General features: G+C 45.6%; 1 protein-coding gene across 3 annotated transcripts in view; it reads right to left on the bottom strand.

Moving 5' to 3' along the window:
- Tmem164 (transmembrane protein 164) overlaps positions 1-16,286 on the bottom strand; it is a 166,387-nt gene extending 150,101 nt beyond the window's left edge. For all 3 annotated transcript variants that reach the window (XM_027930773.2, XM_071606684.1, XM_071606685.1), the window contains exon 1: positions 15,814-16,286. In XM_027930773.2, the coding sequence (XP_027786574.1) occupies positions 15,814-16,200 (387 nt within the window). In that variant the 5' untranslated portion in view covers positions 16,201-16,286. The remainder of the gene's footprint in view (positions 1-15,813) is intronic.
- Between the last annotated feature and the right edge of the window lie 2,075 nt (positions 16,287-18,361).

Raw genomic sequence — 18,361 nt, 5'->3', positions numbered from 1 at the left:
GGCTACCTGGCCAGCCAAAACTACATATTTTTGTCAACCAGTTAATTATAAACTGACCTCTCTCACTGGGCTGGCAGGATATTTTTTTGACCTTTTTCTTCTTTGGCCCTTGTCGCTTTGGCTAGACGAATGTTCTGGATTCTGATTTTGATATGTTGCCCTGAAGCCTCAAACAGTTTGATGCAGGTCTCTATTTGGAGGAAGTGATGACCTTAGTTTGTATGTACTGCTGAATGGGTCTCATTTCTAAATAACCAATATCTGAAGACAGGTCTAACTGGCTCTACACATAGGCTCATTTGCATACATGTCTCCCTAGACCACCAGCCCAAGGCAAGCTGCAAGCAATAATGGCACTGGGACCAGGCTCCTCTGTGAAACAGAAGAATCTGAGACAGAAAACCAAACTGAAAAAGCAATCACTACACCAGTCAGGTAGACAGGTGGCTTGTGAGAACCTATCTCAAAATTTATATATAAAAAGAAATATCCACATCACATACAACCACAAGAATGGGATCCTAATTAGAATAAGTTATATTCCATGTATATACAATATGTCAAAATATACTCTTCTGTCATGTATATCTAAAAAGAACAACAGCAACAAAAAGAAAGAAAGAAGGTTGGGAGGTATATCAGTAGTACAGCACCCTTGGATTCAATCTCCAGTATCCTTCCTCCAAAATTATTGCAATGAATAAAATTTTCAAAAAAAAAAATAAGCTTTCTGGGACAGGAAGAATATTTCAGGGGTTGAAAGTTTACCTAGCATGTATAAGGCCCTAGATTTGATCCTCTACATAACCAAAACCCCCAAACCACAGGATTTCCATTTCTCTAAGTGGATAAGAACAAAAGCCCAGTTTCTTTTATGCTGCAATGGTTAGGAATAGAAAGCAGTCAGGTGTAGCATTATAGACAGACACCAATCTGGAAGTCAGGAGACTCAGATCTGTTTCAACTTAGCTGTGTGACTTTGTGCAATAATTTTACCTCTCTGGGTGTCAGTGGAAAATGAGGAGAAGGGATGAAGGAGATCTCTTGAGCTGATCTCTGAGGTTTCTTTCAGCTTTGACTTCATATCACTCTGTTGTTTCAACAATCTGAGAAAGTATTGCCAGAATATCCTGTGTCTACAAGTCAACAAAAGGGGAATTGAGCCAGAAGCAAAACAAAGAATTAGATAAAATAAAAATGACCTTTATGGAAGGCTGCAAATGAGGTAATATACAGGCAGCAGACTTAGCACCATGTCTGGAGCATATTTAATAAGTGCTCGAAAATGTTACAAGTGTTATTATCACTACTGCTACTAACTTTTCACAGAGTATACAAAATAACCAAAAATTACAGTCAGCTCTTCATCCTAAACTCGATACTTTTTTGCACATCTGAATCTGTTCTGGGTTCACAGGTCTGAGGGACGCCCCAAGTAAGCAGGGCCCTTGAAGTCTATGCCCTTAAAGTCCATAGACTGTTATGACTAGAAAATCAGAACCCTACATCAAGGGGAGACACAAAGAAAGAATGCAAGTGGCAGAAGCCAGGACTGAATCCCAGTTCACCCACCGACTGAGCAAAAGAGTGATTTAAAAAAAAAAAAAAAAACAACAAACAGGTGCAGGCCACAATGTACTTTGCAAATTGTTTTTCAGGACAGACCCAAAGCAGGGAGTAAGAAATCTGGGAAGCTGATCCTAGCCTGGTTTCAACCTGTGTCCATCTGAGCAAACACAACACTGGCTGTGAGATATGGCCAAACATGACCTAGCCAGTCAGGAGACCCTGCAAGACATCAGGTTTCACATTCTTCTCCATGAATTTAATGTAGCCTTAGACCTAAAAGGTCATCCTGACTACTTCACCCAAGGCAGCACTCCTCCTAAGAGGCCTGCCTATGGAGGACAGTCACAGGGCTGGGGATCAATCATTTCTTTTCGCTAACTGGCCAGAAACCCTACAAGCAAACAATGGCACTTGGTCTTGGCTTGTGGGCCTATTCTAAAATCTCAACTACAAAGCAGAGTCAAGTGAGCTGCCACACAACAGAACAGAGAGCCAAAGGTAAAACCAACACCTTTCCTCAGGGTGCCCACCTTTCCCATGGGACTGGGAGCCCATGAAATAGGGAACAATGCCCATGCAGGCTGTCCTAGGGGCCAAGTGTGAAGGCACTGAAGATAATGAGGCACTTGTCCACCTGACCCTTAGCGACACTCCTGCAGAGTGCAGAGAATAAAGTGCAAGGGAAAAGAATAAAGGGCCAGGACACACACACACACACACACACACACACACACACACACACTCAAGTGCTTGGAGCTTAAAAAGGAAACTCTTAACAAATGCAAACTAAGAAGTAACAAGTGCTGATATTAAGAGGACCCTTTGTTGCAATCTTCCTTGGGTCTTCAAAGCACTGAACTCCCACAGCTAATTTCTAAAAGGTGCTGTTTCTTTGGGTTGTTGTTTGTTTTAGATGTGCCCTCTAAATCAGCTCCTCCTAGGAAACCAGGATTATTACAGAAAATATGACCTTACCCTTCTCAATCCTCAACCCCAAGACTAAGAAACTGCCTATTTATCCACAATGCTTGGGAATATGCCCAAGGGTCTTTCAGTGGCCTAGGTGGAGCAGAACAGCCCCACCCCCAGGCTGTAAAGTCACCTGAAAAAGGTCTAGGCCCTGGAACATTTCACTTAAAGGGACCTTCCTCTAGAGTCTGATGGCTTAGGCCTCTGAGCATAGTCTATTCTAAAACACAACTGCAGGTCTTCTTTTACAGGTTTTGGTACTGGAGATTAAACCCAAGAGTGCTCTACCACTGACCTGTATCCCCAGTCCCTTTGTTTTGAGGCAGGCCCCACTAAGTTGCTGAGGCTAGCCTCAAACCTGCGATCCTCCTGCCTCAACGTCCCAAGTCACTGGGATTACCCGGCCACAGTAGAAGTTCACCATATCCCAGAGATGTAAGAGGCACTGTGTATTTTTTTCTGTCCATTTGCTGATGTGTAAGGAAAGACACAATGAAATGGGCTCCCTCATGCAGTACATTTTCCATTGTGCTCCACATCCCCTTCAGCTAAGATATCAATCCATTTGAAGCCTGTCTTTCACAGGGCATGGGGACACACACCTGTAAGCCCATCAATTATGGAGGCTGAGGCAGGAAGACAGCAAGTTCCAGGACAGCCTGGGCAACTTGGTGAGTCTCAGAGAAAAAAAAAAAAGAAAGCTCGGGGGATGTGACTTGGCTCAGTGGTAGAGCATGCCTGGGTTCAATCCCTCGTACCAAAAAACAAAATCAAAAACAAAAAAAAACACCATTTGGGCTGGGGATGTATCTCAGTGGTAGAGTGCTTGTCTAGCACAAGGCCCTGGGTCTAATCCCTAGCACTGCAAAATAAATAAATAAATTATCTGGGCACAGTGGTGTATGCCTGAAATCCCAGCTGCTTGGAAGGCTGAGGCAGGAAGATCTCAAGTTCAAAGCTAGCCTCAGCAACTTAGCGAAGCCCTGTCTCAATATAAAAGAATTTAAAAAGGCAGGGGATGATTGGGGCTGGGGATGTGGCTCAAGCGGTAGCGCGCTCGCCTAGCATGCGTGCAGCGCAGGTTCGATCCTCAGCACCACATACAAACAAAGATGTTGTGCCCGCCAATAACTAAAAAATAAATATTAAAAAATTCTCTCTCTCTCTCTCTCTCTCTCTCTCTCTCTCTCTCTCTCTCTCTCTCAAAAAAAAAGGCAGGGGATGTGGCTCAGTGGTTAAGTATCCCTGGATTCAATACCCAATGCCAATAAATAAATAAATAACCTGCCTTTCTCCTCTGATAATTACCTAACCTTGGTAACAGGTGGCAAAGGAACATGTCGAACTTCTCTCAAGACATTAATGAAGGGCTGGGGATATATCTCAGTTGGTAGAGGGCTTGCCTCGCATGCATGCACAAGGCTCTGGGTTCAATCACACAAAAAAAGAATTTTGGGGCTGGGGTTGTGGCTCAGTGGTAGAGTGCTCACATAGCATGCTTGAGGCACTGAGTTCGATCCTCAGCACCACATAAATGAAATAAAGATATCGTGTCCACTTAAAACTAACTAAATAAATAAAGACATTAATGAAAAAGTAAACCCATTCATCTGTCTATTCCCACCCTACCCACCAAAAACCACCTTTCCTACTTGTCTCATCTACTCACTGGTCTTCTAGACTACCCACCTCAAGGCAGCTTGCACCATGGAGTCATCCCAGTAATAAGGAACATCAGTAATAAGCCAAGCTTCCTATCATTGAGAGCCATATCCAAATTCTTCGAAAAGTACTGGGTAACCTAAGGAAACCTTCACATTATCCATAAAACTGATCTTAGGCTTCAAAGGGTCACACAATTTTGCCCAACAGAGATCATCACAGAACCATATTTTTGCCCTTTGCATGAAACAAATATGGCAGGGAAGATTTTCTTAGTTGAGGTTCTTAAATCTGCCTTCCTTTTCAAATCCCTACCATTTTATCCCAATACCAGGCACCCAAGCTGGTGGTAGCAGCACCCATAGTGATAATGACAACAGCTGTCATCATTACCATCATCATTGTGGTGGCAGTGGCAGTGACCACTGTCATTGCTCATCATCACAGCTAAAACATATTTGCATATGCACTGTATGCCAGATATCTCAAGTGCTTTCCTAATATTTTCTCACTTAGTCCTCACAAGAAGTCTGGTTTGTTTAAGTATGATTATTCTATTTTATAATGTGGAAACTGGCTGAAAGGTTAAGTAACTTGCCTAGGATTATGAGATAGTGGGGGGGGGGGGGGGTTTGAACCCAGGTCGTGACCACCTCAGAGCCTGTATTCTTGCCCAGTGTACCTGTGCTTTCTTGAAATGTATAGCAATGCTATTACCACTATTAAAACCTGCTAACATTTATTGAGTGCACAGAATGAGCCAGAATTTCTGTTCAAGTCTTTATTTAAATTATTTCATTTAATCCTCATAACAACCCTATTTGGTAAGTACTATAAGTTTTCCATTTTACAAAAGTGTGAAACTGAGATTCAGAACCATTAAATAACATGCCTGAGGTCACATGGTGATGGAGCTCAAATCCAAATCCAGGAAATATGATCCAAACGCTCTCTCCATTAAGCTGAACTTACTTGCATTATGAAAAGAAGGTATTTCTAGTGCCCTGCTTAGTCAAGATGCTTGCTATATCCCAATCCAGACCTGCAGAGTCCTTGCAAGAAATTGGGAAGTACATGCAAATGAGGACACCTGTGTACCCCTCCTATACATGCCAGCAACTTAGGTCTGGTTAATCTAGGAAAAGATGATTAAACCACTTTCTAGAAGTGTCTCCTCATCCCCATTTCCCCTCAACCTGATTTCTGAAGATAACACCTCACCACCAGCCTGTGCTAAAGTTCTGCCCAGAACATCTAATAAGTGTTTACCCAGGGCTTCCAGAGCCATAGTTAAGGGCCTTAATGTGCAATCTGGCTCTGCGCCTTATTTAATCAGTACCTGAATGAAATGTCTCTTTGCTAGCAACAGCCAAAGCACAGTCAGCCAGAGTCTTTCTGCAAACACAGCTGGTCGACTGGCAAAGGCAATTCAACTCACAGGCAAAATACACCCCAAGTTGATACAACTGCTCTATGATGAAGATGGGGGGGGGGGCGGTTTAGGATGGAATGAGGATGGGCTCATTCTTCCCCTTACCTTCTCTCCCCACTGCAGATGATATCACTCCTCACTTCCCTATCCACCCAAACACCTGCCACAGGCCAGAGCTTGCACTGTTTCTGCCAAACAGGCCAATCTTCTCTCACCTCCTGGCTCCTACTTCCTTCCCTCAGAACCACCCAACCCAGGATGAGACTCATGCTACCTTCCTCCCTCTATCATTTCCTCCAGCAGCTACTATACAGGAAGCAAAACCAACCAAGAAGTCCCCAAACCCTCCTCAGGTTGGCAATGGTTCCAAGGGTTTTAACACAATATGCACTGACAGATGTGTAAGCCCTGCCCCATGCAGCTGGGAAGAGCTAAGTGGGCACAGAGCACTGATATCCAGAAGAGGAGGGGTCCTCCCCTTGCCTTTAGAGTAACCACTGCATCCAAGCACCTTGAAGAGGGACTTAAATTAATATACCCTGGGGGTCAGCAAACAGGATGGAAAGATACTAATGACCCCAGTTCTCCTGCTTAGGAGAAAAGGGGAGGAAAAGAGGCCAATACTTGGACAAGGAATAAGGGAAAAGCCACTTGCTCAAAAACACTCAATACAGCCCACCAATTAGAGATCAAGTTTATGTAAAAAGGCCATTTCTAAAACTCATCCTGTCCCTGATGTCCAGTGGAATCTGTCTATGTGCAATTCCCAATTCAGTTATCTCTTCAATGGGATTGCTTTCCTGCCAATTCTCTGACAGATGTCACACCTCCTCTGATGAAATGGGCAGTTTGAATGGTAGAAGGGGTTGTTTTGGAGCTCAGAATACTCTAGAAGGCCAGGTATGCTGGTGCATGCCTGTAATCCCAGTGACTTGGGAGATGGAGGCAGGAGGATTGCAAGTTCAAAGCCAGTCTCAGCAACTTATAGAGGCCCTAAGCAACTCAGCAAGACCCTGTCTCTAAATAAAATACAAAATAAGGCTGGGGTTGTGGCTCTGTGATTAAGCCCCTCTGGGTTCAATTCCTGGTACCAAAAAAAAAAAAAGAATACTCTGGAAGGAGGCTAACTTGGATGGGATGGGTCAGGTGGAGCGACTTGGAAACAGAAGAATATGAAAAAGAAAGGTAAAAAGACAGCACCAATCTCAGAGAAAAAAGAAATTAAGAAGGGAAAAAGGAGGCAAGGAAGGAAGGGGGAGGGAGAGAGGGAAAAAGGAAAGGAGGCAGGGAGGAAAGGAAGGAAGACATGCCTATTTCATCAGTTCTGCTATGGAGCTTACTAAGGGCAGCAACTATCCTGTGAGCCATTAAAAGGCATCTCTTGTTTGCATGTGGAATACCTGCTAACTTCTCATATTTAATGGCTGCTCATTAACCTCAATGTTCCATGCATCTGGCCTTGACAATGTGGGCCCTCCTTGGGACAACAAAGAGAACACAATTTTCTATCTTGCAAGTCTCCTATTGAGAATTCATGAACATCTGTGGTTCTCTCATCAACATCCCAGAGATGACAGAGCATTCCTAGAGTTTCACTTGGCTTGTGGAGAGAGAAATAACAAATGTGCCCCTGCAATAAGATGCAAATGACTCCAGGTTACAGTTGAAATACTTTCCTGTGAAGAAGGAAGCAACTCTATGCCTTATTAGCACACGTTGTTTCTTATGCCTTGAATTCCCTTCTTTCCTCCACTGTTCTCATTCATTCACACACATTTGTAGAGCATGTATAAGAGCCAGGCCCTGTTCTAGGCACTAAAACAGAACACAAGACAAAGAAGAGTCCTTATTCTCCTGGAGCTAACATACCTCCTGCATGAGCCAGCACAAATGTCACCCCCTCTAAGAAGCTTTGCTTAAATGCACTAAGGGAAAAAAAGACCCTTGGCCCTCTGTGTTTTGTTCAAATCTGTCACTGTGCATGTAATACTGTAATTCAGTTGATCTGTTTTCTTGTCTTTCTCATTTCAATTGTAAGCAATACAAGAGCAAAGACTGATTCTTATTTATCTTTGAATCTCCAGTGCCTGGCTCCAATGTTTGGCATATAACAGGCATTCAGTGAGCATTTGTTGACTAAATGCCAAAATAAATAAATTCCCATGAGCATTTCAAACAAGAGTCTTGAAAACAGAGTTAACCTACAACAACCAGGTGTCAACATTCCCTCTTGTTAATCCCTACAGATCCTAGAGATGGGAGGAAGGGAATGTAGAAGGCCCTAAAGGGGACAAAGGAGGCCTGCTTGAAATAACTGATGACATAACTCATGATACTCCACAACAACCTTAAAACCTACCCTGCAATAACTGGGGGAGCTCAATGTCTAATTTGAAACACACCATCTAACACCTACATGATGGTGTTGCCAGAAGACTAAATGCCTAGCCCATAGGCCACCCAGACTCACACCGGCGGGGAGGAGTACTTGAGCCAACTTCCCACCTAATACTTCAGCTAGCAGATAATGTCTCTCAAAGTGGGTCCAAGGCTCACTAACATTCGATTTACCAAGAAGCTTGTTATAAATACAGTTTCCCATCCTTACCGTGGACCTGCTCAGAATTGCCATGCAAATGCAAGTCATCTGTACTCTAACCAGATTCCAAACATTTCTTTCACAAAGGGAGTTCCACAATTAGTGCTCTCCACACTCATGGTTTCTTTGTGTCCATTTGATCAGTTACAGGGAGGAGAAGAACATTTGAGACAAGATATTTCAATGTAACAAAAGCTGTGGGGTTGACTGGGACTGGAGATGTGGCTCCATGGCAGAACATTTGCCTAGCATGCACAAAGCCCTGGGTTCCATCCTCAGCACAACAACACAAAAAAATTACATTTGAAAAAGATACAAAAGACTAGGAGAAGCTGAGAAATTCGGTGCTTCTTGTAGAGAATATTTTGATAAAGCACATTGACAATGAGATACCCACTGAAAAGTACCGAAGGGGAGTAAAAAGGAAAAGGGAGTTACTGACCTAATAACATTCTTTTTCTTTATATGATATTAAGATGCAAGAGAAGAAATTTGGCCTGTCCAAATGTCTCCCAAGGGATTAAGACCTAGAGCAAATAGCATAATTTCCTGATTAAAATGAAAGTGAACAGATACATTGGGTGAGAATGGACTACAGTTTTAATAACCAGTTCTTTGTGATGGAAATTCTACAAAAAGATGTGAGCTATAGCTGAGACTGCCTCTCTCATGTATTTCAAAAAACAGACAGAAAGATTCTCTTAATGGGCACAATAGACCCAGGAACTATTTCCATGAGGCCTCAAGGGAACACAGACAGGGCCACCAGAAGGGAAAGAAAAAAGAAAAGTAAAAACTCAGCTCGATCACTCAGTCAGTCATCATTATCCAGCACATATTAAACAATTAATGTACATGTACAGTATTATATTCAGCTCTGCAGGGAGTTACACTGCTGTATGCCTTTCCTTGTAAAAATTGCTCCTGCTAACGCTAGAGAATGAAGAAACATGTAAAAACAGGCAACCGAGCCAAACACAAAATTATCTACTCGCACACAAAGGTATACATTAAAGATCCATTTTTGTATTGCTGTGGATAAAGCCCAGGGCCTCACACATGCTAAGTGCACACTCTACCACTGAGCTATTCCCAAGTTCTTGAACCCAATACTCCAAGAAGTAGTCAGAGGGCTGGAAAAGGAGGACAAAAGGTGTTCCTAGAATGACACAAATAACTGGATTCAGGTCAGAATCATCTAAAAAGTTTTCATAGAGAATCTTCAGAAGAGTACTTACAGAGGGAAGGGATCCAAAAGAAATCCCACAAAGACTGAGAAGGTGGTACATCTATGGCAAAGGGACAAAATTCCAAGGAGCCTGTGGATCACCCATTGAGTAGAAGCCAGCAACATACGGTTATTTAAAAGCAAGCGTGATGCTAGGTTGTAATAACAGGTGCATGGCATGAAAAGGCTGGGAAGAAAATCTTTCCTCTCTGCTTGGTGCAGGCTGGACCTCTGGTAAGAGTTACGGCATCCAGTTTTACATGCTGTGCATTACAAGAGTATGCAGACATGGGCAAGAATCCAGAGAAAAGCAACTGAAATCATTACAGGAATGACTTCTAGCAGCTATTGAGAAAGGTAAAATGGAGATGAGATTTGTTAGTCAGAATCTGCAGTAAAACTGCATTGGTCATCTGTCAGTTTTAATCAGCTCTGCCCAACTTCTGTTTTTGGTTTTGTTGTTGTTGTTTTGTATGTGTGTATGTGTTTTTTTTTGCTTTGCTTTGTTTTTTTTTTTTGGCTGTGGGATTAAACCCATGAACCACCAAGCCACATTCCCAGCCATTTTTATTTTTTATTTGAAACAGGGTCTTGCTAAGTTGGTTAGGGCCTCACTAAGTTGCCGAGGCTGGCTTTGAACCCCTGATCCTCCTGCCTCAGCCTCCTCAGCAGCTGAGATTACAGGCATGTGCCTCCACACCCCGATTCCCAGCTTCTCTGTTTAAGTGATTATAGTTCTTCAGAGGATTAAAATGTTTTGTTTCCATGTGGCCCATTTCATAGAGAAGACTAGGATAGGAAAAGGTTAAGTAATTTGCTCAGGTTCCCACAGCAAGCTATGAGCAAAACAACTGTCATAATTTTAAATCCCAGTGCTGACTGTGGGTCGTTTAATCAACTAATCCACATGACCCTTCTTTATAATGAACACCCCCAAAAGACTCTAACAGTGAAAGATGGGAAAATTCTCTGCAAATTTCCTTTGATGAGGGAGAAATAAAACAAACTAAAAAGGAATATCATGCCTCACTGCCAAGGCCCATATAAATACCATCCCCTCCCATCCCCCTAGATTGATGATACAGACACAGTCCATCTGATAAGCTGTCTGCAGATCCCTCATTGAACCCATTACCCACCAATGTTGATTCCAAGCAGGAAGAGTAATCAGTGCTCCAGACAACAGATGGGAAATGAGGAGGTATGTGTCTGGTCTAAACCCAAAGGGTAAAAGAAAAATCCTAGTCCTCAAATCTATCAGGTTTTCTCTAAAACAAATCTATCACATGGTAACTGGAATGCACCAGTGTATATTTACTGAGTTACAAAGGATGTCACCAAAAGCTCAGAATTTTTTGAGTACATGCCATTCCACACTTTTAGCAAGGAGGAGGAAGTAAATAAGAAAATCAAATGGTGAACCCAAAGCAGATAAGTCATATTTGGTGGAAATCAAACTTCTAAAGACAGAAAGTCAAATAGGAGTGGCAATTCTAAAAAAGAATGGGGCTCAGTATTTTTGGCAAAAAGACAGTAGCTTGGATTAAAAGGGTCAATGGCATCAATTACTATTTGCCAAATGTCCAACCTGGCTTTATGTACAAAGGCATTAAGAGTTAAATGGCATATGGTATGCTCTCCTAAGTCCAATGCCTAACCAGGAGCTGTTGGCACAGATACATACAGAACCATCAGGCATTGGGCAGTTAAACAAGACATCCAAAAAGGGATCTTTTCATTAAGTTCTTAAGACAAAAACAACATAACTGGACTCAAGGAAGATACAGGGCCATTAATCAAGGCCACTAATCTTTTAGCTAAGCTGGCATTTTAACCCTTCTGCTGAGAAACTATAGAATTTTTTTGAAGTCCAAGAACTCAGTTTATTTTGATAGTCATTATAAATTCAAAAAAATAAAAATAAAACTAGCCTGAAAAAGAATCACTGAATACTAAATAAATGTATTTTCAACATAGATGTTTAATTTTATGTTTATTCATGTTTGTGAATTAGTTACTACTTTTTGTAGTTGACTTTTAAAAATTTTTATTGGTACATAATTACACAGAATAGTGGGATTCATTTTAATATATTCATACCTGTACATGATTTTTAAGATTTAAATAGCTATAGAATCTCTTCCTGCTAAGTCCAGATTCTCCCTGGAGTAGCTAATATCTCAGGCCACCTCTGCTACTAACTGTAAGGGGATTTGGGGTAAACAGCACAATCAAGTACATTCATTTCCTGTCATACATACCGGCTAAAATCATAGGCAAAAGGGGAGTGACTGGCCATGCATACTGGTACATTTGGTAGACATCATCGATATTCAGCAAGGGGTGTTAACAGTGGCATGACATCCTTGATACTTGCTGATCGTGAGAACCCCCAAACATCTCAGGCTGTAAGTGAGCTGTTGATCCTGTACTACTTCAATCCTACAACCCTCTATAAGTCTATAGTCCCAGGACCCCTAAGAAATCTGATGAGACCAAACAGAAAGCCAGCAGCAGGAACAGTAATCAAGAATAATTCGGCCGGGAGTAGTGATGTAATGCCCATAGTCCTAGCAGTTCAGGAGGCTGAGGCAGGAGGATTGTGAGTTCAAAGCCAGCCTCAGCAATAGCAAGGCGCTAAGCAACTCAGTGAGATCTGTCTCTAAATAAAATACAAAATAGGCTGGGGATGTGGCTCAGTGGTTGGGTTCTGTCCTCAGCACGACATAAAAATAAATAAAGTTTAAAAAATTGGCATATTTTAAAAAAAGAATAATTCAGACGTAAGTACTGCCCTTCCTTATGCTACTACAGTTGGCAGTCACCTGACAGCAGCGTGACTATGATGAGGGTCTGTGTGACAAGGCACTGGGAATGAATATTTTTCAGACTGAAAAATGGGAGATAGAGAAGATAACCAGTTTCCCTCCAACTTTTCTAGTTCCTATCCCAAAAGCAATATAGCCCTTGTTACAAACTTATACTGACTCTGAGGAAGAAGGCCTTTCTACAAAACCAAAATAGTCAATGGGTTGGAGTCACATAGCAGAAATGCCCCTTGTTCCTGCCTAGTATGTGTGAGAGCCTGTGTTCAATCCCTTGCAAAAAGAGAGAGAGAAAGAAGAAGAAATGTCCTTTGCTAAGCTACTCCTTTTACTTCAGTTAACATCTCCCTTTCCTTTTCTGGACTCCTAAACTCCGCAGAATATACTATTACAATATAGCCTAATTCAGCTGATTCACTTACCAAAGCATTTCTTTATATATACTATCTTCCCCTTGGAATATACAGTCATGAGAAACATTTTAACATTTCTTTCTCTAGTCTCAAGCTGATCTATCACAACCCCATATAATATAATGCATATGAAAGTGCCTTATAAATAGTAAAGTGCTAGATAAATGCATGGTATTATTAACCTTACATATTATCATTAGTCATTGCTGCAACCAAGTCAGAAAATTGTTCCCAACCATCTTTTGTTAATTTTTACTAGGATACACAGCAACTTTTAAAAATCTATATGTTCCTTCTTCCAGGGAAGAGCCACACAGAAGGTATGGAAAGTTGGATATCAAAGGCTAGGTCCTCTCATGGGCCAGAGGTCACTATTTAAATGGCATAAAAAGAATTATTTAGGGGTCATCAGCATAGGATTATAATCCTGATGAGGCTCAAAAATTCCTCAGCATGACTCCATTCATGATTCATATCCCCACCTTACAGCTTCAGTGTTTAAACTAAGCACAGGACAATAGAAAAAGCACAGGTGACAAGAATCAGTTCACAATTCCCCAAATATCCACCTCTCCCCCAAATATCATCATCCTCTGAATGTGGGCCCAAGAGTGGTGTGGTCGAGCCTACTTTACTGGGGAGACACACAGTGCAAAAGATAAATAGGTAGAGATAAGAATAGGAAAGACAGTAGAATGTTCATATATGAATACATGACCAGTGAAACGCCACATCATGTACAACCACAAGAATGGGATCCTAATTAGAATAATTTATACTGCATGTATGTTTAATATGTCAAAATACACTCTACTGTCATGTATACCTAAAAAATACAAATTTTTTTAAAAAGATGAATAGGGACTGGCTAACTAAACTCCACAGAGAAGAAACTAGTTTTCTTTTTTTGGAAAATGGAGATGAAAAACCTTTCACACTAGCTCTCGGTTGCATTCCCATCTACTTCTTATGAATGAAAGAATCACAACACATGACTGTCAAGAGCTGGAAGTGCTACTCTGCCTCATTTTACAGATAGGAAAACTGAGGCCCAGGAAGACAACTTTCCCTTAAAGTCATACAACCAATTGATGCCATACCTAGGTCTCCTGAGTCTTCTAAAAGCCTCTAAAAATCATTCCTCTAAAAACCATGGTGCTATCTTTGATATGTTCACACCAGCATCAGTCCCAGTGAGGCTTAATTTAGTCCTTTGTTGACTTTCTAGCCAGAGGCCTCAAGACCCCTTTGTAAAAGGGCTACCCTCTGACCCTCATCACCTGCCATCCTAAAAAACACTCCTGTCCTGAGAGCCTCACACAGCAGCTGAGGTACGTTGTTCTCTCTCTTTAACAAAAAGCCCATTCATAAAAAAAGAAAAAGAAAGAGGACTGGCTCAAATTTATACAGCAGGTATAGCTGGACAGCCCTGGACTTCCTGTGAATAACATCACTTCCCAAGAAACCTTTTCTGAAATACTGCTGCCCACACCAGCTCCGTTCCATGATTACAGTCACCCAATCAATAACAGCCTCCTTATTCCAAAACTATTCATACTTTCTTGCCACATCTGCAAAATGGGAATAGGCCACAGATCGTTCACCACATTTTACAGACTGGGAAACTGAGTCAGGCACTGCACACAGAGCTAGCAAGTATCTGAGCCACAAGGAGACAGTGCCATGTATGCTCATCTGCCATGTTCATCTGCCCAGGCCTTCCAAAGGACTGCCCCACCACCCACTGACACCCCCACTTTGGGATTGACAGCTTGTAACTTCAGAGGATGGGTTTGCTTTTCATCCCAGAGGCTAATTCATCTTTTGGCTGCAGGCAAGTGACCTTCCATCCCTGAGTGCTGCCAAGGCTGTAAAATGGAGATAATAATCTCAACCTCCTCAAGTCTCCTGAGAATAACCTTCTACAAATACAAAAGCAATAAAGATGCTAATGACGGGTTTCAAAACTGCCCCTAAAGAAAATGTACCAGGTTTTCTCAGCCTGAAATCTAAAGACAGATTGCTTTCCCCCTATCCCCTTCTTCTTCTTCTTCTTCTTCTTTTTCTTCCTCCTCCTCCTCCTCCTCTCCTCCTCCTCCTCCCCCTCCTCCTCCTCCTCCTCCTCCTCCTCCTCCTCCTCCTCCTCCTCCTCCATGATTTTATAGCTTCAGAACATCTCTGCACACTGCACAGGCTGAGTACAGAAAGACCGTCTCACGCTTGGTCCTCACCCAGATTATTTTTATGTATCTGGCAACTTTCCTTTTCAATCCCTTTTGTTTTCCTTAGCATCACTAATGGGTAGAAGCTGAGGAGGTAAAGAAATCAGCTTTCTGAGCACCTCTGGACCATAACCACAGGAGACAGAGTGATAAGATGGAGAAGTTTGAAAATTGTAAATATCCTCTCACCAGATAGAGATCACCAGCCCAAAGTTCATGAGTCAGCCTGGGGCCTGTTTCAGGGGTAGTGGTGGCCCGAGGACGTGGTGGGTGGGTGGGGGCGAGAGGTTGCACCCGTTGGGAGGAGGGACGCGGGAGGCGGCGGCGGCCGCGAGGGGGAGGAGAGAAGGAGGAGCCTGGGGCAGCTCCAGTGCCTCAGAACTCAAAGGCACACCTCACTCCCAAGAAACTCCCCAATGAAAGAGTCACTAAGAGAAACCCGTAAAAGTACTTCCCCAAAGTACCACAGTGGAGACAAGGAAGTTTATGTGACAACCTTGGGAAAGAGTGTCACCAGGCCACTGAAAATTGAACTATCACCAAAGGCAAAAGGGCTGGGCCATGGTCCACAGATGTGATTCAAAAAGGGCACCTGGCTGGGGCAGGACTTCCTGTATGTAAAAGGCCAGGCTAGGGCAGAGAGAGGAGGGGCCACTGGCCTGAGTGCCAGCGGTTCTCAGGTTGAGACACAGGGTTCCTCACCTCCACTGCGGGGCTGACCACACATTGTGCAAAGCCAAATCTGAAATGGGCACAAAGGCAGCCACTCATTGGAAAATCATTTTTAAGGGTCCCACTTCCCATAGGGATGAGGTGCTCTATACTACCGAGTGTCCTGAGCACACAAATGACTTGTATCACTCAGGCTGCCCAGGAAAAAGTCAACAGACTCACATGCATCATGGTGACCAGGTGACAGGGGTTGAGCAGGTAGATGACGGTCTTGGTGGCGAACTTAAAGCCCAGCTCCACCCCGAAGGTCAGGCACAGGGCTACTAAGAGCAGATTCTTGCTCAGGCTCTCCTTGCCTTCATCGGGCCGCTGGGTCACCTGCTGTGGCTGGCTGCCACGGACACCCCTACCGTCCTCCGTCTGCCTCAGGATGTGCCGCAGGGCCACCAGGATCTCCAACAGGGCCAGGGTCAGGACCACCACACTTTCCAGCAGCCGCTGCTGCCAAGAGAGGAAGGCAGCACAGTCGGGGCCCCCATTGCCTGCAAAACTGGGGTCCACGCCCCCATAGAGCCAGTCCAGGAGACTATGGTAGCTATACCGGGACATGATGCAAAGTGGTTCCCCTTGACCACTGTGCAGGAAGCAAGAGTGAGATGGAACACGAGCCCAGAGGGTTGCCCGGGTACTGGAACATGTAAGGAGGGCACACCCCTGCACCCCTCTCCAGACACCGGGGCACCTAGAGCAGGGGAAGGGAATCTACACGCGAGGCCCGGGGTAAAGTGCTGGCTCTAACTTGTCCCCACGGCTGTCTGGGGAGCCCCCCGCGCTTCTCCAGTGGCCACCAACGAGGCAGGGTTGAAAGGAGCCGTTGGCCAATCTAAAAGGAAGGAGAGGAAAAAAAAAAAAAAAAAGGTCTCAAAGAGGCAATTGCATCGGGAATTAACGAAGCGGGGAGGGAGGGGTAACTAGCGAGGGAAGAAAAGGGGAACAGGGGCAGTGGCGAAGCAAGCAGGGGTCAGGGAAGCCAAAGGCCGAGAGGGTCAGGGCGGGGGCCGAGGGGACCCTGCAGTGCCGCCTGAGGGAACCGCAGGATGGGGGGCAAAGCGGGTGAGAGCGAGGGGACACGCGGAGGCTAGGAGAGGGGCTCGCGGGGCCGGGCAGGCGGGGAGGGCGACTGGGAGGGCAGGGACGCCGGAGTCCTCGTCTCACGCACTCCACAGGGGGATCTCTTACTCCTGCAACCGCGTGGCCGTCTCTGCCCCCAGCTAGCAACTTCGCCGCCGACGGGCCCCTCCAGCCAATTTAGAGCCGTCCCGGTCCAGCCTCCCGCCCCCGGGTACACCCCCGAGCCCCCCAGCTCCACCCCCGGCCCCAGCCTCCCGCCCTCCCGGCTGCACCACCCTCAGCCCGCGGCCCGCCCGGGACCTGCCCCCCTCGCGCGGGCAGCGGCGGGAGGAAGCCGAGAGGGAGGGCGGGAGGGCGGGAGGCCGGGCCAGCCAGGGGCTGGACTACAGCCGGCCCCCCCACTCCGCCCCGGCGCGGCCGCATCTTCCCGCGCCTCCCGCCGGCCCTGGGGACCGGCCGCGGCGCCCCTCAGGGCTCCACTCACCGGCAGCGCGGCCCGTGGCCCTGCCTCGGGCCACCGCTCTGCTCCTGCACTCCCCGCGCCCCGGCGCTGGGCTCCCCTGGTGGCCGCAGCCACCGCCGCCGCTGTCGCCGCCGCCGTCGCGCAGGGCTCCTCCTCCCGGTCTTCCTCCCCCTGCAGCAACCGCGCTCGCTTCCTCCTTCTTCCCCTCCTTCTCTCCTCCCCCTCGCGGCCGCCGCCGCCTCCCGCGTCCCTCCTCCCGACGGGTGCAACCTCTCGCCCTCACCCACCCACCACGTCCTCGGGCCACCACTACCCCACCTCGCCTCAGTCCCTCTCCCGCCCGCCGCCGACTCCCCCCACCGCGTCCACCCTTCACACCTCCCACCCTGCCTCGCCTAGGAGCTCCCTCCGCCTCCCTTCGGCGGCTCAATCTCCGCCTCCTTCCTCCTCCTCCCGGCCTGCCTTCACTTTGCACTCTTCGAGGAGACTGCACGCGTGCACAGCCGCCCTCCACAACCCTATGCAGAATTCGTCTCCTTGTGTTCGCTAACTCTGCCTTCCATGACCCTGTTCTCCATGAAAATTCTTTGTATAACTGGCACATAGTAGGCAGTCAGCCGGCCCTCGCTAACTTCTTGTGGAATGGAGAAGCCTGGCCAGTGATGAGCAGCTGAGCAAGCTTGGCTTTTGGGGGTGTGGTGGGTATGGCCTTCTCTTCCCGTTTCCTCCCTTCTGCCATAAAATGGAAGGTGTGTGCGGGACCACCAAGGCCTCTTCTCTCACGTTTCTAGCCACAGCTACGCCCCCCCCCCCACACACACACACTTCAGTGCCTAGGACAAAGTCTTCTTGGCCCTGCTCTTCTCCCTCCTGCTCAGGTCTTGTGATTTCCCCTCTATGTCGGGCCAACTGCCACTCCCTCTCCTTCAACCTCCTTCTACCCTATCTCCAGACCTGCCTTCAATTGTAGACAAGCTGGAAGAAAAGGAGCTTCCTCTGGCTTCTTTGCCTTCTTCCCTCTCCTTGCAAGAGAGCGGCTTCAAAAAGCCATTCAGGACAATGTGAATGCAGAGGGACAGGTTCCCCTCTTCACTGCTGCTTCCTACCCACAACTGCATTTACTTTTCTTCGGACAAGGGAGTAGGAAAAGAATCTCTACAGAGTCTACCTAATGTT

The sequence above is a fragment of the Marmota flaviventris genome, chromosome X (assembly GCF_047511675.1).
Source record: "Marmota flaviventris isolate mMarFla1 chromosome X, mMarFla1.hap1, whole genome shotgun sequence".
NCBI lineage: Eukaryota > Metazoa > Chordata > Mammalia > Rodentia > Sciuridae > Marmota > Marmota flaviventris.
This window is presented reverse-complemented; position numbering and strand designations above follow the sequence as displayed.